Source organism: Saccopteryx bilineata, chromosome 6, assembly GCF_036850765.1.
Source record: "Saccopteryx bilineata isolate mSacBil1 chromosome 6, mSacBil1_pri_phased_curated, whole genome shotgun sequence".
Lineage (NCBI taxonomy): Eukaryota > Metazoa > Chordata > Mammalia > Chiroptera > Emballonuridae > Saccopteryx > Saccopteryx bilineata.
Genome location: NC_089495.1, coordinates 123,129,285 through 123,151,095, shown reverse-complemented (window position 1 = coordinate 123,151,095; position 21,811 = coordinate 123,129,285). Strand labels below are relative to the sequence as shown.

The 21,811-nt window shown below is 46.6% G+C and overlaps 1 protein-coding gene across 2 annotated transcripts in view; it reads left to right on the top strand.

Moving 5' to 3' along the window:
* The window catches only part of SRP68 (signal recognition particle 68), a 45,622-nt gene extending 24,364 nt beyond the window's left edge, over positions 1–21,258 (top strand). Inside the window, exons 9-16 of one of the 2 annotated variants that reach the window (XM_066237461.1) lie at positions 6,894–6,992; positions 9,376–9,440; positions 13,867–14,023; positions 14,675–14,769; positions 16,403–16,532; positions 19,039–19,114; positions 19,547–19,599; positions 20,424–21,258. In XM_066237461.1, coding sequence (XP_066093558.1) covers positions 6,894–6,992; positions 9,376–9,440; positions 13,867–14,023; positions 14,675–14,769; positions 16,403–16,532; positions 19,039–19,114; positions 19,547–19,599; positions 20,424–20,651 — 903 coding nt within the window. In that variant the 3' untranslated portion in view covers positions 20,652–21,258. The remainder of the gene's footprint in view (positions 1–6,893; positions 6,993–9,375; positions 9,441–13,866; positions 14,024–14,674; positions 14,770–16,402; positions 16,533–19,038; positions 19,115–19,546; positions 19,600–20,423) is intronic. The other variant, XM_066237462.1, reaches the window with a different exon arrangement.
* The last annotated feature ends 553 nt before the right edge of the window (positions 21,259–21,811 follow it).

Below are 21,811 nucleotides of genomic sequence, written 5' to 3'. Positions count from 1 at the left end.
CTCTCTCTTTGTCTCGGTCAAAACAAACAAACAAAAATATTCCTCTTTAGTATACACAGATAATGGCAGGTATACTTTTTTTTTTTTAATATTTTATTTATTGGTTTTTATTTTTTATTTATTTATTTTATTTATTTTTTTTTTTCATTTTTCTGAAGCTGGAAAGAGGGAGAGACAGTCAGACAGACTCCCGCATGCGCCCGACCGGGATCCACCCGGCACGCCCACCAGGGGCGGTGCTCTGCCCCCCAGAGGGCGATGCTCTGCCCATCCTGGGCGTCGCCATATTGCGACCAGAGCCACTCTAGCGCCTGAGGCAGAGGCCACAGAGCCATGCCCAGCGCCCGGGCCATCTTTGCTCCAATGGAGCCTTGGCTGTGGGAGGGGAAGAGAGAGACAGAGAGGAAAGCGCGGCGGAGGGGTGGAGAAGCAAACGGGCGATTCTCCTATGTGCCCTGGCCGGGAATCAAACCCGGGTCCTCCGCACGCTAGGCCGACGCTCTACCGCTGAGCCAACCGGTCAGGGCCCTATTGGTTTTTAGAGGGGAGGGGGAGAGAAGGGGGAGGAGCAGGAAGCATCAACTCCCATATGTGCCTTGACCAGGCAAGCCCAAGGTTTCGAACCGGCAACCTCAGTGTTCCATGTTGACGCTTTATCCCATTGCACCACCACAGGTCAGGCAAGGTATACTTTTTTTAAAGGCTGCTTAATCAAAGCACATCTCTTTTTTTTTTTTTTTTTTTTTTTTTTTTTTTTGTATTTTTCCAAAGCTGGAAACGGGGAGAGACAGTCAGACAGACTCCCGCATGCGCCCAACCGGGATCCACCGGGCACGCCCACCAGGGGGCGACGCTCTGCCCACCAGGGGGCGATGCTCTGCCCCTCCGGGGCATCGCTCTGTTGCGACCAGAGCCACTCTGGTGCCTGGGGCAGAGGCCAAGGAGCCATCCCCAGCGCCCGGGCCATCTTTGCTCCAATGGAGCCTCGGCTGCGGGAGGGGAAGAGAGAGACAGAGAGGAAGGAGAGGGGGAGGGGTGGAGAAGCAGATGGGCGCTTCTCCTGTGTGCCCTGGCCGGGAATCGAACCCGGGACTTCTGCACGCCAGGCCGATGCTCTACCACTGAGCCAACCGGCCAGGGCAAGAATTTTTTTTTTTAAGATTTTATTTATTCATTTTAGAGAGGGAAGAGAGAGAGAGAGAAGGAGGAGGAGCCAGAAGCATTAACTCCCATATGTGCCTTGACCAGACAAGCCCAGGGTTTTGAACCGGCAACCTCAGCGTTTCCAAGTCGACACTTTATCCACTGCACCACCATTGGTCAGGCCCAGGGCTAAGAATTTTTATCTTGATGTAATGCAGATGTTCATTTCAAAGCTTTTGTTTATTATTTTTTATTATTATGCATTTGCCAAAAAATGTTCAGTGGAGGGAGAGTAAAAGAATCTCAGTGTTTTGATAGGTTTTTTTTCTTCACATGCTATGTTTTGTTATGGTATTTACAGCCCTTATCAAGAAGAGAACAGTTCTTCAATAAATAGCTCTTCACAATACTCTAAAAGCTCTATAATTTGAAAGTGATGCATTTTGTGTTGTATTCACATTTTCTAAAGGTCTCCATTCTTTAAACTCATTATCCTCTGAGTATTTCTTGCCTCTGTTATTAAATTTAAAAACATTCAAATGTTCCTGACTGGTGGTGGCTCAGTGAATAGAACGTCGACCTGGGACCCTGAGGTCCTAGCTTTGAAACCCCGAGGTTGCCAGCTGGAGCACGGACTCATCTGGCTTGAGCATAGGCTCGCCAGCTCAAGTGCAGGGTCACTGACTTGAGCGTGGGATCATGGACATGACCCCATGGTCTCTGGCTTAAGCCCAAGGTTGTTGGCTTGGCTGGAACCCCCGATTAAGACATATATGAGATGTAATCAATGAACAGCTAAAGTGCCACAACTAAGAGTTGATGCTTCTCATCTCTCCCTCCCCTCTTTATCCCTTTCTCTCCCTTTCCTTCCCTCCCTCTGTCCTTCCCTGCCTCTGTCTCTTCCTCCCCCTCCCTTCATCCCTCTGTGCCTCTCTCTCTCTCTCTCTCTCTTTTGCTAAAAACAGAACAAAAAATAGTTTAGTGCCTCATGTCCTCTATCACACATATGCCAAGTCCAGCAGGTAAATAAAATAAGTACAGTGTCAAAATGAATTAAATCCTTAGATGTCAGATCTAGCTGATTAAACATGTATTGAATTGAGTGAATCGTAGATTATTAAAGGTGGAAAATGCCCTTTGGCCATTTGAGATTAACCCCAAGAAGAACCACTTGCCCCTTGGTGCCACTGAGATGATCTGGCTGTTTATAACATGGGCCTTGCTCACCTTGCCAGTCCTCACTACTGTGCTGAGTTCTCTTCCCTGGAAACCAAGAGCTATGCCTTGGAGATACAGGGCTCTTCATTTCAGTGTATCCTAACCTACCTGATACTGGCTTGTTGAGGTTTTTATGACTTTAAATACTGAAACAACAGTTTACTGAAAAGTGTGGAAGGAAGAAATAATTCAGGGAGCTATAAAACATTGAACTGAAAAGACTGGAGCTGAGAGTGAATCAACTGCCAAAATCCAGTTGCAAAATCCTGAGTTTCTTCAGTCAAGCTTTAAGTCTTCACATCTTTAATGTTGTCTTTGTGATTTATTTCTGTTTTGTTTTATTAATATTTGGTCAACACTTGATTGTCACTGTGCTTGTGTTTTGAGGCAGCTCTTTTGGGTGGGGTGGCAGGTTTAAAATATTCACAGGTTTGATTGTATTTATTTTTTTAGTGAGAGAGAGAATGAGAGGATGGGATTGGGGGACAGACAGACAAGAAGGGAGAGAGATGAGAAGCATCAACTCATAGTTGCGGCACCTTAGTTGTTCATTGATTGCTTTCTCATATGTGCCTTGACCGGTGGAGGGTGCTCCAACTGAGCCAGTGACCCTGCACTCCCGCACTCAAGCTGGCGACCTCAGGGTTTCAAACCTGGGTCCTCAGCATTCCAGACTGATGCTCTATCTACTGTGTCACTGCCTGGTCAGGCTCTACAGGTCTGATTCTTATCCTAAGTTTATGGTTAATGTTTTAATGTTTGAGTTCAAAGGAGACATTTATCCTATTTAAAAAAAACAATCTAGCCTGACCAGGTGGTGGCACAGTGGATAGAGCATCAGACTGGGATGCAGAGGACCCAGGTTCAAGATCCCGAGGTTGCCAGCTTGAGCGCGGGCTCATCTGGTTTGAGCAAAGCTCACCAGCTTGGACCCAAGGTCGCTGGCTCGAGCAAGGGGTCACTCGGTCTGCTGCAGCCCCACGATCAAGGCACATATGAGAAAGCAATCAATGGAACAACTAAGGTGTCACAATGAAAAACTGATGATTGATGCTTCTCATCTCTCTCCGTTCCTGTCTGTTCCTATCTATCCCTCTCTCTGACTCTCTTTCTGTCTCTGTAAAAAAAAAAAAGTCTTAAGTGAGGTCTGTACCTCCCTTTACCAGGTATCCATAATTTTTTTCTAGACCTCAGTGGGCTGGCGGAGGCTTGGTTTCCATCCCCTGGTTCTCCTATGGGTGTGGTGAAGAATGTGGTCAGACTTGCCTTATTTGTCTTAGTCAAACCACTACTTTCCAGCAATTTCCGTAGACAAGTGAAAACAATCTGGAAAGTCTGTTTTTAACAGCAAAGGGTGATGGCCGGTAGGAGGGTCACCAGTTTAGGACATAGAGCCCTGATTTTCCTCTGTACCAGTTAGCCTTGAGAGGTGACCTCCAGCCACATCCTAGGATGTTTGAAGTTTTATAAAAACTGATCCAGAATATATGTAGTAGTACTAATGAGTAACACATTCCTCTGGGCCTCAGATTTTTCTTGTCATAGGCACACCTGGGGAAAGGTCCAGGCAGACCACAGTTCTTAACACGGAGTTTGCCATGTCTGTCTGGAGTGTCTTCTGTTGGTTCAGTGGCAAACTTGGGAGGTTTGCGTGTGGATTCTGAGGAGTCCTGTCTTACATGTAGAGAGGTGTTTCTTGTTCCTTTGTCTTTTCAAAATTATCTAGCTTCCAAGGTAGGTTTATAGAATAAAAGTATAAGTAGCAAAAAATGTTTAGATCAGGGGTCCCCAAACTACGGCCCGCGGGCTGCATGCGGTCCCCTGAGGCCATTTATCCGGCCCCCGCCGCACCTCTGGAAGAAGCACCTCTTTCATTGGTGGTCAGTGAGAGGAGCACATTGACCATCTCATTAGCCAAAAGCAAACCCATAGTTCCCATTGAAATACTGGTCAGTTTGTTGATATAAATTTACTTGTTCTTTATTTTAAATATTGTATTTGTTCCCGTTTTGTTTTTTTACTTTAAAATAAGATATGTGCAGTGTGCATAGGGATTTGTTCATAGTTTTTTTTATAGTCGGCCCTCCAACTGTCTGAGGGACAGTGAACTGGCCCCCTGTGTAAAAATTTTGGGGACCCCTGGTTTAGATCTTCCTGTTTAGAGACATTTGCCCCGCCCAGGGAGAGTGTGAGATGTTCTGTTCCAGAGGTTGGTGGTCTCTGAGTCACCATGCATGCCTGACTCAAGTCCTCCCTTCACATAGACTTTTCCTTCATTGTGGTTTCAGACTTTTGTAAAATTCCCCATGGAACCTAGAATGTTGTGAGAATAGTGGGAGTCTCGCTTTTTTCACACTTTGATACAAAGGTGTCCTCATTCAAAGGGAATAAAGGTGATAACATGGCAGTACAGAGGGTTAGCAGTATTTTCATTTTCTCTTTTGAGCCATACCCTCCTTGTGGGAAAGGACACAGACCTGTATTGCTGGTAAAATGAAGTTACCCTTTTCTTACTTATACACAAGATGCTGTAAGTGCTAAACCCCTCCCGTCTCTAAAAGGGTGTTGGTGGCAGATTCGCTGGATGACGTGGTATCGGACATGAAGTGGGAGTTCATCCTGCCTGCTGAGGATGTGGCTCTGCTCTTTGTGTGGTTGTGCCACGTCTGTTCCTGAATCTTATTACAGTTGTTAAACTATTAATATGGCTGCCTCATTCCACTGGATTTTTACTTTGAAAGTTGACCAGCAAGTTTGACTAAATGATTGTGAAGAACCTTATAACGAAGTGTTTAACAATGTTTTGTATGAAGTGTTTTTCCAGAGCTGCACTGTCTAGTACAGTAGCCACTTGAACACACATGGCTAAGTTTAAATTAATTAAAATTTCCAGTGCTCAGTAATCACAGGTAGGTAACACATGTGGTATTGGATGGTGCAAGTGTGGAGCATTTGTGTTATCACAGTAAGTTCCATTGAGTAGCACTGCTCTAGGATTCAGTGAGTTGATGGTGGCTGTGTTTGCCTTTGTAGATTTATAGAATAATTGTGTCCCTGGCTTGTTCTTAAGTTAGGGAACAAAAGGAGAGTCAAGTGACTTGTAAATAGAAAAGTATGTTTAATTTAGGTAATTCACAAGGAATTATTTATCACACTGAAAACTAGAAAAAACGTAAGAGCTTTTAAGAGAAGAAAAGAGTTGCCTGACCAGGTGGTGGCGCAGTGGATAGAGTGTCGGACTGGGATGCTGAGGACCCAGGTTTGAGACCCCGAGATCGCTAGCTTGAGCGTGGGCTCATCTGGTTTGAGCAAAGCTCACCAGCTTGGACCCAAAGTCACTGGCTTGAGCAAAGGGTCACTCATTCTGCTGTAGCCCCCCGGTCAAGGCACATATGAGAAAGCAATCAATAAACAACTAAGGAACTGCAACGAAGAATTGATGTTTCTCATCTCTCTTTGTTCCTGTCTGTCCCTGTCTATCTCTCTCTCTCTGACTCTCTCTCTGTCTCTGCCACACACAAAAAAAGTTTTTTTCTTTAAACCCCTACCAACCATCTCTTAAAGGAGTGAGCAGTACTGGGTTGTCTTTTGGGCTTTCTTAGAGGTCAGTTGAATGTCAAGAGATCAGAGTGGATGTTAGTTTCTGTGAAAAGTCAAATACAATAATGGAATGTTGATATTTTAATGTCACAATGGGTCCACCAGTAACACAAGTTCACCTCCTTTCGTCCATTTCTACCGGCTCAATGGGATTCTTTAGAACAATAATGTGGTAGGGCAGGTATTCAGTCAGTGAATCACCGTTCCCTTTTCCTAGCTGGCTAGCAGGTGGGTGACACCCTGTACTTGTGCAGAGACTGTCATTGAGTGCTTGTCAGCCTTGTCTGGCCCCAAAATGTTCTCAGCAGACCATATGTGATATCTGAGTGCAGAATTTTGGTGGTGAAGAGAAGAACCCTGTATGATAGTGAAGAGAAATGTATTTCTGATTGGTATTGATTCGTCATGTTACTGACTTGCTCGGGTTACGTTTGTAAGGAGAATTCTGCTGTTGTACAATAGAGTTTAAGACAGTTTGTTCTAGATCAGAAAGGAAAAGAAACTTCTGATGTGCTTCATTGTGAAGTAGCTGTGCCCCATATCTCATCAGCAAGGCCCCTCCGGGGATGCCAGGTGCAGGGCCTGAGCAGAGGGAGAAGCGCTGGAGGAAAGTAGTAGTAAGTTCTAAGATAGGAAAAAATTTGAAGCATCAGTTGCCTGACAAGATAGTTTCAGATGGTTATACAGATACCTTTTAGTTTGTTCTCTTTATTTATATATAAATTTTCCATTTCTATATAAATAATGAGTATGACTCTGAGAAAAATCTTATATTGTAGAGAATAGTAACAATTGAAACGCTCTCTGATTTGGGGTACATTTTGGTTTTGTTTCGTGTGTAACGGGGGAATCAGCACTGTCATGCCCTCCTCCCGTCAGAATACTGTGGCTTACTCAAAGGGAAATCTTCACTGCATTTTGCTTTTGTTTAGGCTGAAAGTGAAGAAACCAAGGAGCGTCTGTTTGAATCCATGCTCAGCGAGTGTCGGGATGCCATCCAGGCCGTTCGGGAAGAGCTTAAGCCAGATCAGGTAGGACCATTAGCTGCATGGCCTGCTTTTGCTCTGGGCTGAGATCCTCTTCTGTCTGTGTGTCTCATTCCCAGGTGGGGTCCCAGTGGTCTGAGTGCCTTGACTCTTAGCCACTGTTGTTCTGAGGTGTGGTGCTTGGCTGACAAACAAGAGAAGCCTCTGGATCCATCAGCTTGAGGAATTCTTCTCCATCCTGTTTCTCTTAATGGTTTCCTGTATTACCTGTTAAGCCTTTGGTCTCAAATTCATATCCCCAGGTAGATTTCTCCAGTGCTTCCTTTTTCTAATAAAATCACTGTGGTTCATTCATTCATCTGGGAAACCTTGGAACCATTTTGCCTCTTTCTTCCCTGTAACAAAAGCCCTACTTACTCTCCCTTTGTAGTTTCTCTCTCTGCTTGTCTGTTCCTCCTGTTCCTAGTTAGTGCCGAGTGATCCTCTAGGTCTAGAGCAGTGGTCTCCAAACGTCTGTGATAATGCACTCCTGTAAGTAAGTTGAACATTTACCCCTGATAATGTTTATTTGCAAATGTATACCTTATTCAACTGAGTTGTAATATATAAAATGCGCAAAAACAAAGTTTTTAGAAATGAAATAAATATAAGTAGGAGTTGTAGTTTTCTCCTTGTGCCCACCCTCTTCGGGTTGTGTGCCCCATGCTTGAGAGACCACTGGTCTAGCAAATACAGTCCAGATGCCTTGAGCTGGTGTCCAGGCCTTCCTCCGCTGCTGTGTCCAGCCTCTTTTTCCAGCCCCATACCTTGCTGCTTCCCTGATCTTCCACCTCACACTGTTGTACTCACTGTCTTCCTCGTGTACCTGTCCCACCTCATGCATTCCTTACTCTTCTCCTTTCCTTCCTCACGCCTGGCTTATCCCTTTCTCCCTTCTCACAATTCATACAGGCCTGTTTTGCAAGGTCCCGCTCATAGCTCACCATCTCTGAGATGTCTGCCTGCACCATCCTAGCTCACAAAGACCTCTCCATTTTCTAAATATCTCATACTTATAGCCAATATTTTCTTTGATAATCAAGAATTGCCTTTTAAATTTTGTGTATTTTTTTATATTTACTTTTTTGTTATATTTTTCCTCAAGATTATAAGAATCTTAAAAGGAATGATATATTTCCTTCAGCATCTACCACAATATGTTGGGTATAAAATGTTCGATAAATATTTGTTGGGCTGTCATCACCTGTTTTCCTTAACCATTAGCTGCCTTTGTATATTGTACTTCCGTTCATCCACTTAACAGATACATATTGAACCCCAGTCTTGGTCATTCACTTTGAATTCATAGTAGTTGAGGGACCCCTCACAGAATGTAATGCATATGGTGATACCAAGATGTTTTAGCTCCCTGTTGCTGCTATAACATTGCCACCCCCCGTGGCTTTACACAGCACAGATTCATGACCGTACAGTTCTGGGGTCTGCCCTGTGGCTTTACACAGCACAGGTTCATGACCGTACAGTTCTGGGGTCTGCCCCGTGGCTTTACACAGCACAGATTCATGACCGTACAGTTCTGGGGTCTGCCCCGTGGCTTTACACAGCACAGATTCATGACCGTACAGTTCTGGGGTCTGCCCCGTGGCTTTACACAGCACAGGTTCATGACCGTAACAGTCTGGGGTCTGAATGGGCACTTGAGGTTGCATTCCTTTTGGAAGCTCGAGGGGTCCCAGGGGAGAATTCATTTCTGGAATCCCAGAGAATACATTTTCTGGCTTCTAGAAGCCACCTACATTTCTTAGCTTATGGTCTTTTCCTCCATCTTCAAAGCCAGCAGCATAGCATCTTCTGTCCTCTGACCTCTGTTTCAGTCTCTGACTGGATCGCTGACTCTCTTGCCTCCCACCTCTAAGGAGTGTGTGATTGCATTGGACCTACCTGGATAATTCAGGCTAATCAATAGATCCTTAACTTCATCATCTCTTCCAGGTCTCTTTTACCATGGAGGAGAATAGCCTCACAGGTTCTGGAGTTGGGATGTGGACATCTTTGGGGGATTATTATTCAGCCAACCCCAAAATGCAGGAGCTGACAGCACAAGGGGTCCAACACGGGTTTAAGGCCCAGAACCCTACAAGGAGCCATGGACTATGGGATGTTTGCCATTAGTGCAGTGGACCTGGCCAGTGGGAACTGCGGACAGGAAACCTTACTGGCCGTTAATCTGAAGTTTCATCTCTTTCTGAAGTCCAGTTTTCAAATGCCAGTGGCAACTAAGTGACCCAGTTGTTCTAGAATATGTCCAGTAGGTCTTTGATATTTGAGGACTCCTTCCAGGGCACTTTGGGGACCACACCACTGAATGAAGTGGTCAGAGCCAAGGATAAGATCAACTATTTTATCTTTACCTTTTCATTTTCTGCAGAAACAGAGAGATTATACCCTTGATGGTGAGTTGGGGAAGGTATCTAATCTTCAATACCTGCACAGGTAAGGGTTGTGATTTTTTTACTTTTTAAATATTGTGAACTACATTATTGGAACAAAAGAAGATATATATAATGTTTATGTATGATTGAATGTATACTTTAATATATCACATACTCATGTATCTATGCACACTTTTATCATGTAAGAGTATATATATTACATTTGGGAATTCTAATCTATATGTAATTTAAAATTTTTATACTGCATAAAAACTGGAATTCAAATGACTTCGAAGCACCTGGTTGATTCCTTCCACTCCTCCTCCAGAGCCAACCACTCTGTGGTCATCCTCTGTGTTCTGAATGTTTGATATTATCCCTTTCACATTTAAGTTCAGTTTACACTCAAGTTTAATTCCATTTGGAGTTTATTTTTTACTGCAGTAAGGATCTGCTTCACTTTTTCTGTGAGGGTGCTAGAATGTTCAGTACTATTCATGGGCGACTCTGGCCTCCCCGCCGACCTGCTGGGTCCGCCCTGTGAAGCTCAGCCCCCATTTTCCCTGCTCCTCTGCTCTGCTGGTGTGTGTGTCTGTACTTAGAGCCGGACAGTGGTTTACCGTCTTTTATAAGAAGTCTTGGTATCTGGTAGGGCAAGTTCCCAGCACCAGGTGTTTCCTCAGGCATATCTTGTCTGCTTTTGTCCCTTTGCTTTATAGTATTCATTTATACATCACCTTGTCAAGTTGGTTATTTTAGATTTTATTTATTGATTTTACAGAGAGAGGAGAGAGAGTGGGAGAGCAAGAAGTATTAGTTCCTGGTTACTTCACTTAGTTGTTCATTGCTTGCTTGTTGTATGTGCCTTGATCGGGCAAGCCCGGAGTTTTGAACTGGCGACCTCAGTGTTCTAGATTGATGCTCTATCTACTGCGTCACCACAGACCAGGCTAATCCCCATTCTTAGGGAATTTGATGATAATGTGAATGTCAGATTAACTGTCCAGATGACAATGTCCTGTATTTCAACTACCCTGTGAGAAAAATAGGGAATTAAGGGATCTGTTTGTAGCTTAACAGTCACAAAAAGTCAGAAGTTGCTCCAGCTTTCTAACCTTGAAAAGATCCCAACAGCTTCAACAAGGCCCAGAACTTTTAGATTGGGAAGCCCCTTGCCCTTGGATCCATTCTCCCACCTTCAGATCTAGCTAGTATCTGGATGGTGGATTTTGGTCATGATCAGGAGACTAGCTTTGACAAATGAGAAATCAGGTAGCTTTTGTATTTTCATAAAATTTTGTGAGGATGTATCTAAATTCCTATACCACTTTGTGAATAATACACTGCTTACAAAAATTGGGATATTGGCCCTGGCTGGTTGGCTCAGTGGTAGAGCGTCGGCCTGGCGTGCAGGAGTCTCCGGTTTGATTCCCGGCCAGGGCACACAGGAGAAGCGCCCATCTGCTCCTCTACCCCTCCCCCCTCCTTCCTCTCTGTCTCTCTCTTCCCCTCCCGCAGCTGAGGCTCCATTGGAACAAGGTTGGCCCAGGCGCTGGGAATGGCTCTGTGGCAGCGGTTCTCAACCTGTGGGTTGCGACCCCAGCAGGGTTGCCTAAAGCTATCAGAAAATACATAATGCATATCAGGTATTTATATTCTGAATCATAACTGTAGCAAAATTACAGTTATGAAGTAGCCACAAAAATTATTTTTTGGTTTGGGGTTACTGCAACATGAGGGACTGTATTGCGGGGTCACGGCATTAGAAAGGTTGAGAACCACTGCTCTGTGGCCTCTGCCTCAGGTGCTAGAATGGCTCTGGTTTCGGCAGAGCATCGCCCCCTGGTGGGCATACCGGGTGGTTCCCAGTTGGGCGCATGCGGGAGTCTGACTGCCTCCCCGTTTCCAGCTTCAGAAAAATACAAAAAAAAAAAAAAAAGAAAGAAAGAAAAAAAATCAGGGGATATTTTATAGCTTCATATTCATTTTGAAATATCCCCTAATTTTTTGAGCAGTATAGTTTGTTTTGAGAGTCTAGTTTTTTCAAAGCTTTATGGAAATCTGTCTCATGGCCTTTTGTCCCATTTCTCAGAAGCAGATACTTTTAATTCTTTTAACAAAGGTTTTTGGTATTAATCCTCATGTCTCTAAATAATGTATATGTTGCTACTTTTGGCTTTGCGATTATGTGTTTTGTACCCTTTCCACAATAGCCTCCTCACTTACTCCAGTCCACTCTCCCCCGTTCCTGACCTCTCATCCAACTCTGAATGGGCTTTCTCACTTCTGATACCATTTTAATTTCCAAGAACTTGTTTGTGTTCTTAAATATTATTATTATTATTATTTTGTATTTTTTTCTGAAGCTAGAAACGGGGAGAGACAGTCAGACAGACTCCCGCATGCGCCCAACCGGGATCCACCCGACACGCCCACCAGGGGGCCACGCTCTGCCCACCAGGGGGCGATGCTCTGCCCCTCCGGGGCGTCGCTCTGTCGCGACCAGAGCCACTCTAGCGCCTGGGGCAGAGGCCAAGGAGCCATCCCCAGCGCCCGGGCCATCTTTGCTCCAGTGGAGCCTCGGCTGCGGGGGGGGGGGGGGGGGGCGCAGAGAGGAAGGAGAGGGGGAGGGGTGGAGAAGCAGATGGGCACTTCTCCTGTGTGCCCTGGCCGGGAATCGAACCCGAGACCTCTGCACGCCAGGCCGACGCTCTACCACTGAGCCAACCGGCCAGGGCCCTTAAATATTATTTTTAAAATACAGTTTTTCATTCTAATTTTACAATCACAAAATCTTCCCTTATCTTTTAGGGGTTATTAATAATAGTTTTCTTATATTTTCTGCTCCCTATAAAGTCTGGTTTTTCTAAGTTGCTTTTTTCCTCCTCAGTTTTGACTTCTCTCTTGTTAGAGGCTTAAATAATGTGAGTCATCAATTCCTGTAAAGCACGGGGCTTGTCTGGCCGCAGCTCTGCCCTCATGCCTGGGGCTTGCCAGCTTTGGGCTTCACTGTAGGCATTCTGGCTCAGCCCTTCCACCAAGGACCCCACATCTAGAACCTTGCAGGGTTTTTTCTTGAGCTGGTCACAGCCCTAGAATGTAGCAGGCTGCTCTTGTTCTGGAAGCTAAGTAAGAGAACGTGGGTTAGGAGGTCGGCACTCAGAATTTGACAGACCTTTAATCCCCCTGGTTCATTATGGAGTCCCTGATCTCAGCCAGGCCTGTGTCCCTGTCCCCAGGCCTTTTCTGATTCCTTTCCCAGGGATACAATATGAGATTACCTGCAGTCTTCTGCCAGAGGAGGGTGGGGATCTCAAGGCCTAAACACTTCTTAAACAGATTTTTTAAAATTGATTTTATTGAGGTGACACTGAAACGTAATTATATAGGTTTAAGGTGCCCAATTCAACAACACATCTCTTTAAACAGATATTTAATTGATTACCCTGTTTTTACCCTTAGATAGTAAAGAGATTTGCCTAGTGGTACAGTCAAAATGAGCAGACACCATAGTATAAACATATGTTTAATAAGCACAGTCATCCAAAGAGACTGTCCCTCACTGTGAAGAGAAGAGAGGTCATCAGAGGGGCAGCTGTTGTGTGAGCACAGCACCCTTATAGTGGGAGTGTGGGCCAGGCCATGAACTAGTCCTTGTTTCAGGCACAAGCTTGCTGTCCATGAAACTACCTCTGGAATTAGGAACTCTGTGATTGCCCTCCCTCCCTCCCTCCCTCCCTCCCTCCTTTTTTTCTTCTACATGCACCCAAACCAGGATCTACCTGGCAAGCCCTCCATTGCAACTGGAGCCATTTTTTAGCACCTAAGGTGGAGACCATAGAGCCATCCTCAGCGCCCAGGGCCAACTCGCTCTAATTGAGCCATGGCTGCAGGAGAAGAGGAGAAAAGAGAGGGAGACAAGTGGAGAAGCAGATGGGTGCTTCTCCTGTGTTCCCTGATCAGGAATCAAACATAGGACTTCCAAATGCCAGGCTGACTCTCTACCACTGAGCCAACCAACAAGGGATGCTCTGTGCTTCTTAAAAAAGGAAACAGAGGCTATAATTCAGGCTAAAGTAAAATTTTGTGTTAAGGTCTAATCCTGGTCTTCTGCAAATTTGCCACTGAACAGCAGCCAGAATTGAGGGCCCCTTGAGCTTGAGGACCATGCCAAATGGCTCTGCTATGTGACATGCCCTCTCCCCCATACTTTCCCTGGGTCAGTCCCAACATATGGTCCTATGCCCTTCTGAGACTTGATTCATTTTAGAGAGGAGAGAGAGAGAGAGAGAAGGGAGGTTGGAGCAGGAAGCATCCACTTCCATATGTGCCTTGACTGGGCAAGACCAGGGTTTTGAGCCTGCAACCTCAGTGTTCTAGGTCGATGCTTTATCCACTGCGCCACCGCCTGGTCAGGCTGTCCTATGCCCTTGATAGAAGTTCAGCTTCCCTGAGCATAGCCTGAGCTAACATGTGCTACCTTCCAGCTACCTGACTTACATCAAGCTGTCAACGGCAATCAAGCGGAACGAGAACATGGCTAAAGGTCTGCAGAAGGCCCTGCTGCAGTCGCAGCTGGAAGATGACAGCAAGCGTTCTCCCCGGCCCCAGGACCTGATCCGACTCTATGACATCATTCTGCAGGTGGCCTGGAGGACTGGGAAAGCAGGGGCCTGGCCTTTGTGTGTGTTGGACACAAGTGACCTTGCTTTGCATAGTGGAAGGGTGGTGATAACCAGCAGCTGTTAGTGTCTTGGTAAAAGACAGAGGTCTTGTCCTTGAACCACTTCCATAGTCTGTGACCTCAATATTTAGAAGTTTGATATGCAGAGACTAGTGAGCCCATAGGTTTCATTGAGCACTTCTCCCATGTCTGATACTCCCCCACCTGCTGGGGTGTATCCTGAGACCAGGGCCACATTGTCTTGACCCGCTGAGAGTTTGCCAGTGAGTAGGGCTGTGAGACACATTTATACACACAGGCATCTGTGTGGATGCCAGATGAGCAGGCCACTCTGAAAAAAATGCAGAGCTAGAGCAGTCCCCTCTAGCTGAGCAGCTCCAAGCAATCTCTGTAGGGGTTCAGGAGTAAGCTGAGTCAGGTAGAAGAAAACAGGCTTTTGTTGTCAGAGAGGATGGCGGTGAAACAGATGTGGCTGCCAGGTCATCCTCTCAGCCTTTCCCTTTCAAGCTCAGGCTCTTTCCTTTCACCCTTGTCTGTTCTTACAAGGTCTTGTGTCAAAAACTCAGTCTGAGGCTGCCTCTTCATGAACTTTCTTTTTGCGTCTTATGCAGAACCTGGTGGAACTGCTCCAGCTCCCTGGCTTAGAGGAGGATAAAGCCTTCCAGAAAGAGATAGGCCTCAGGACCCTGGTGTATAAGGCTTACAGGTAAGGGCAGGGTTGACAGGCTCCCTCTGCCCCTGGAAGGCTGGGTCACTGGCTGTGTGGTTACGTTGTTCAAGGTCCGAGAACAGTCAGCCCAGCATGTCTGAGGGAAATCTCAGGTCGTGGCTGAGAGTTCTCAGTGTCCTTTGTCTGCTCCTGGATAGGGCGGGGAGCCAGTGCAAACACAGTAAATGCCTTCCTCCCAGTGGAAAGGGACAAGTGCTGGAAAAGGTGGCAGTTAGCAGAACCAGAGCGGGCCCTGAGCTGAAGCTGAGAGAAAGCTAAACTTCTCAGTTTTTTAAACAACTCATGTTCTTTGTAACTTCTATGTGGCCTGTGTAGTAAGATCGAGACCTGGACGGAAGGGCACACTATAGCCCTTCTTTTTCTGAACCTGATACCCCAGCACTCTGGTGCCCCAGGGCACCCTGTCTTTGACCCACATTGCCCCTCTTCCTGGCCCCTGTGGACCCTTCTGTCCTGTTGGGCCAACAGCCCTAAAGCTCTGCTGATCCCAGTGGACTGGTTTCATAAGGAAGAGGCTTTTGGGCCCTGGCTGGTTGGGTTAGCAATAGAGAATCAACCTGGGCCCTGGCTGGTTGGCTCAGCGGTAGAGCTTCGGCCTGGTGTGCGGGGGACCCGGGTTTGATTTCCAGCCAGGGCACATAGGAGAAGCGCCCATTTGCTTCTCCACACCCCCCCCCTCCTTCCTCTGTCTCTCTCTTCCCCTCCCGCAGCCAAGGCTCCATTGGAGCAAAGATGGCCTGGGCGCTGGGGATGGCTCCTTGGCCTCTGCCCCAGGCGCTAGAGTGGCTCTGGTCGCGGCAGAGTGACGCCCCGGAGGGGCAGAGCATCGCCCCCTGGTGGGCAGAGCATCGCCCCTGGTGGGCGTGCCAGGTGGATCTCGGTTGGGCGCATGCAGGAGTCTGTCTGACTGTCTCTCCCCGTTTCCAGCTTCAGGAAAAAAAAAAAAAAAAGAATCAACCTGGCACGTGGAAGTCCCAGGTTCAATTCACACAGGAGAAGCAGCCATCTGCTTCTCCACCCCTCCTTTTCCCCTTCTCTGATTCTCTCCCTTCTCTCTATCCCTTCCACAGCCATGGCTCGAACTGTTCAAGTAAGTTGGCCCTGGCCACTGAGGATGGCTCTGTGGCCTCACCTACGGCACTATAATAGCTTGGTTGCCGAGCAGTGGAGCAGCGGCCCTAGATGGGCAGAGCATCACCCTTAGTGGGTTTGGCCTGTGGATCCCAGTCAGGGTGCATGCGGAAGTCTGTCTCTGCCTCCACACCTCTCACTTAATAAATTAAAAAAAAAAAAAAAAAAGGAAGGAAGGGGATTTTGGATTTGGTTTTTGAAAAAGAGATGAGCAGAAATGAACAATTGTGATCCAGCTCTGGGCAGTGCTGGGTGAGATTTATATCAGACCTTCACTGTCCCCTCCGATTGCAGGGGCCAGTGCTGGGTAGCCTGACAGACTTGGATATGTGGATATGAGAATGTTACAGTCTTCCAGACAGTGATCCTGATGTTCAGAAACGTTTCCAAATCTAAAATTTAGCCTAAACTTCAAGGAAAACCTTGCTCTTGGGAAGTTGTTGCTTTAGAATACTGTGTTCTTTTCCCTCCCCATCAGGTGTTTCTTTATTGCTCAGTCCTATGTGTTGGTGAAAAAGTGGAGTGAAGCCCTCGTCCTGTATGACAGAGTTTTGAAGTATGCAAATGAAGTAAATTCTGATGCCAGGGCCTTCAGGAATAGCCTAAAGGTGAGTCATTGGCCTCTCCCTGGTTCTAAGCTGGGAGAAGTTGTGCACTGAGTCTCTGTAGGAGCTGCCGCTCCTCAGGCTGGTCCTGCCTAGTCCTGCCTGGTCAGCCGTGGACATGGTATGTCCCTGAGTGTCCTGGAGCTGCAGGCTGTAGAACTCGGCAGCACTCCAGGTGTGAGGGGGACTCAGCTTCTAAAAAGGAAAGTCATTCCTTTGGATAAAAAAAACCTGAAGAACTATTTTTAGACTCAGCTACATGTTGAAATTGCCTGGGAAGATTTTTTAAAAAAACAGATGTCTGGAGTCATATGCCTCTCTGGTCCTGACACACTATAGGATTTATCTTGATTTGCTGCCTTTGAAAAAAAAATGGATGTCTGGGTCCTGCCCCAAGATTCTGACTCTTAACTGGTGTGGGGTCTGGGATGAGCACTGAGCTTTTAACCCCTCTGTGGTTCTAGTGTGCAGCCGAGCTGAGAGCCAGCACTGGAACCCTTCCCCAAAAAGTGTGCCTGGACCAGCGGCAGCAGCAGCAGCAGCAGCACTGGGGTGTTAGCTGGAAATGCAGGCTCTCAGGCCCCACCCAGGCCTTCGGAGTCGAAATCTGCATTTTAGCCAGACCTGCAGGCGATTTGGGTGTACATCAGAACATGCATGCTGATCTGAAGTATTGGGTGTGTGGTTTCTTTACTGATTGTTGAGGGAAGCTAGCTTTTTCATCTCATGGACTGCTGAGGTGATGCAGAGACTCTTAAGGTACTGGCTGGTCCAGGGAATCCATGTGTATTTTATGAGCAGAGACTGTTTAGAAAAATGCAATCAGGTTTATAATAACAATACAGTGATGAGCATGATCTCGAGGTGGTGCATGAGAGTTGCTACTCTTGGGACTCTGGCTGTTTGCTCAGAACAGCACGAGGCTTGCAGGGGCTGAAGTATAAACCTGATTTCTGCCTTCAGAGAGCTTGTAGTTTTGCCACAGTCATGAGACCTGCCTGAAATAGCCCATCTGTGAATGCACAAGCAGGAAGAGGTCCTGGAATGAAGGCAGAGAGCTAGAACGGAGTAGATGGTGTAAGCAGAGAGGGGGCGACCAGTGTGGCAGCAGCATCACAGCGGGATGTCGGGATGTGGAGGCAAACTAGCATGATGGCTTCTCTCAGTGGAGAAAGACAGTTTACCAATGCCTGTCCTCCTAATGTACCCTTGGGTCTGGAGAGTGTTGAGGAATAGAGCTGTGAGGTGTCTAGCAGTATCCAGACCTTATCAGATCACTCTGAATATTGTCAAGTAAGAGGTGGAGGCAAGAAAATAATGGCCTCGCCTGACCAGGCAGTGGCACAGTGGATAGAGCATCGGACTGGGATGCAGAGGACCCAGGTTCGAAACCCTGAGGTCACCGGCTTGAGCGCAGGCTCATCCAGTTTGAGTGCAGACTCACCAGCTTCAGTGCAGGGTCACTGGCTTGAGTGTGGGATCATAGACATGATCCCATGGTCGCTGGCTTGAGCCCAAAGGTCACTGGCTTGAAGCTCAAGGTCACTGGCTTGAGCCCAAGGTCGCTGGCTTGAGCAAGGGGCACTGACTCTGCTGTAGCCCCTGGGTCAAGACATATATGAGAAAGTTGTTAATGAACAATTAAAGGAGCCGCAATGAAGAATTGATGCTTCTCATCTCTCCATTCCTGCCTGTCTGTCCCTATCTCTCCCTCTATCTGACTCTCTCTCTCTGTCACAAAAAAAGAAAGAAAGAAAATGATGGCCTTGTACTTGAGCCAGCTGGCCCAGGTGAAACCCAGCTTTGCTGCCCCTGGGAGTACAAGTGGGCATATTACTTGACCTTTCTATGCTTCAGTCTTTTTTTTTTTTTTTTGATGGGGGTGGGGTGGATAGATAGGGACAGACAGACAGGAAGGGAGAGAGATGAGAAGCATCAGTTCTTTGTTGTGGCACCTTAGTTCTTCATTGATTGCTTTCTCATATGTGCCTTGACCCGGGCTACAGCAGACCGAGTGACCCCTTGCTCAAGCCAGCGACCTTGGGCTCAAGCTGGTGAGCTTTGCTCAAGCCAGCTGAGCCTGTCTGTGCTCAAGCTGGCGACCTCGGGGTCTCGAACTTGGGTCCTCCGTGTCCCAGTCCAATGCTCTATCCACTGCGCCACCGCCCGGTCAGGCTCGTGTGCTTCAGTCTTATCTATAAAATGGGCACAGACCATCTCAGGATCATTAGCATAAACTGCTCAGGACAACACATGGCATGAATGCATTTTATGTATAATAAATTTATTTATTAATATTATCATTAATCTCATTATTTCTAGGCATTATTACTTAGTCCATGGTTTAATTTTTCCCATTTGAAATAGGCTAGTGTTTTTGTAATAAGGAGAATTGGTTAAAACGTCTAAAATCCCATGAAAATACCAGTGGGATTGCCTAACTCAGTCAGGTTGGTTTGGTGTGCTTCTCTGACTGGCTCGTGAGTACACGGTTTCTGAATCGTTGCAGGACCTGCCCAATGTACAAGAGCTCATCACGCAAGTGAGATCGGAGAAATGCTCTCTGCAGGCGGCGGCTATCCTGGGTGAGCCTCCTGTTCTCCCAGAGATTCACTGCTGATCCTCTGCCCTCCACCCCACACTGCTCTTTGGAGATTGAAAGGCATCGATTAGGTTCATTTGTAAGGCTCTTATTTTCCCTGCCATTACTGTGGAGCATTAAGACATCCGACTGTGTGGAAGAATTTAGAGAAACTATTAAACTGTCCTTTTCCCCAGTTGTATCTTCCATACAGTGCACTGCTTCATGGGGCTGATGGCACTGGTCTGGGATTTACTTACTGTCTTTGCTCTGCGCAGCTTCTGAACAGAGCTTGGGCCCAGGAGGGAAAGGGCTAACTCACCCACAGGTCTGCCTCTTCTGTTCTTGGAATTTTGAGCCTACATATTGATAGGTGTCATTTGTGAATCTACTTTGCTAAGTCCTTGTCCTTACCAAATCCCTGTGAAACTTTCAGATGCAAGTGACTTGCACCAAACAGATACTGCCTCCCAAGTCAAGGACAATAAGGTAAGTCTGGACTGTGGCTTTCAATGAGTAAGAAGTAGCATTTAGCCTGACCGGGAGGTGGCGCAGTGGATAGAGCGTCGGACTGGGACGCAGAGGACCCAGGTTCAAAACCCCGAGGTCCCTGGCTTGAGCGTGGTCTCACCAGCTTGAGCATGGGGTCACTGGCTTGATCATGGGATCATAAACATGACCCCATGGTCGGTGGCTTGAGCAAGGAGTCACTCACTCTGCTGTAGCCCCCCCCCCGCCCCCCGTCAAGGCACATATGAGAAAGCAATCAATGAACAACTAAGGAGTTGCAACAAAGAATTGATACTTCTCATCTCTCTCCCTTCCTGTTTGTCCCCATCTGTCCCTCTCTCTTTGTCTCGTCACAAAAACAAATTCTTTTAAAAAAAGAAGTAGGATTTATAATTTACTGGGAGTGTGTGTACACATTGGTGGAACAGAGGACCCTTAATCCTAAGGAAATAATCTACTTCCCTCCCTTTTACTCAAAAACCTGAAAGCTGCCTGTGTAAGCTGTTAGGTGTCATCTAGATGGTCCCAAATAAGATTAGGGACTTGTCTGTGCAGAGTAGCACCCCTAAGAGTTCTGACTTGGACCTCTGTCAGCATGTATGTACTGCAATCCTAGCCTACCTCTTTCTTAACCTGTTAATGACTCTCAGCTGTGAAATTGGGACATGGTAGCTCCCTTATAGGAGATTTATGGGGACCACTGCGACAGCACATATAGGCCCTGAACTGGGTGCTTCACACATAGTGAACATCCCGTTAGTCTGTGGTTAATCCCTGATTCCTCCCTTTGCTTTGACTTCCAGCCTCTGATTGAACGGTTTGAGACATTCTGCCTAGATCCTTCCCTCGTCACTAAGCAAGCCAACCTCGTGCACTTCCCACCAGGATTCCAGCCCATCCCGTGCAAGCCTTTGTTCTTTGACCTGGCCCTCAACCATGTGGCTTTCCCACCTCTTGAGGACAAGTTGGAGCAGAAGACCAAGAGTGGCCTCACTGGCTACATCAAGGGAATCTTTGGGTTCAGGAGCTAACCAGGCTCTTCCTTGGGGGCAAGGGAAGATTCTGATTCCATCTGTATTGTGAGGAAACCCCAGCAAGTTCCATGATATTAAATCCAGGTCCACATTGGCCCAGGGCGGGAGTGTAAGATCTTCAGCCCTGCATCCCTATGTCTCGTGTATTTGTGCACTTACATCCTTAACCACTGTGCGAGGAGAGCACCCTATTGTCTTCTGGTACATGTGTGCAGGGTCCCTCTGTCTGTTCCTTCTGGGGGAGGGGGAAGGCCACTGCCCTCTGGTCCTGTGTGAGCTGTGATTGATTTCCTTTGGTCAGTAATGTGTTCAGGGAGGAGGTTCACACCAGATACAGATGTGGGTTCAGAATGTTTTGTCCTGTTTCTTCAGTACCATGGATTTGAAACGAACTCCTCCTTGCTGTGAGCATCCAGACCCCCTTGAAAAGTTTGTTTGTGACTAGGACCCTTTGGCAATGTCACCCAAGAATTACAGTCAGCCTTACCCCCTTCACCTCCAAGTGGAAGTTTCAGAACAAGCAAAGAGCTCTATTTTTAGAAGAAATGTGTTACACTCAGAAATGATGAAAACAAATCTTATATTAAAAGGCAAATATGTTGGAGATTGTGCCCATTTTTTACATGCCCTCACTTACGTCCAGTCCCAGGTCTCTCTTTGGGGGCCTTGTTGCACAAACCTGTCTGTCAGGTATACCCTGAGTTCCTGGCAATGCAGGTATGTCTGATGCCAGATAAGAGAGTGTTGCAGACACTGCTTCTAAAGAGTTCCAGACTAATGTTTAGATGCCATTATACTTGAATCAGTTTCTTTCATTACCCCTTTATTTTTTCCTTAGTCACTCTTTCATTTCTATTATAGCATCAATAATAAGTCACAAAAGCTATGTGAGAAAGCAGGGAATAAAAGTGCTTTAAGCATGAGATGGACCTGAAACTTCTAAATCCCTTTGGAGATGGAAACTCATCCATAGGGAAGAGAATCCACCACAGGAAACGGGCTTAAGTGTGGTCCAGACAGAGCCAACTAGAGCCCCTTAAAGAGAAGTTTGAACGACTAAAGATCTGAGAACATTATTTCGAGATGAATCCCTCCATGGGCACATTTGTACCTCTTGTCTTCCCAGTGAATTGCAGAAGGGAGAAGAGTGTGAGTAT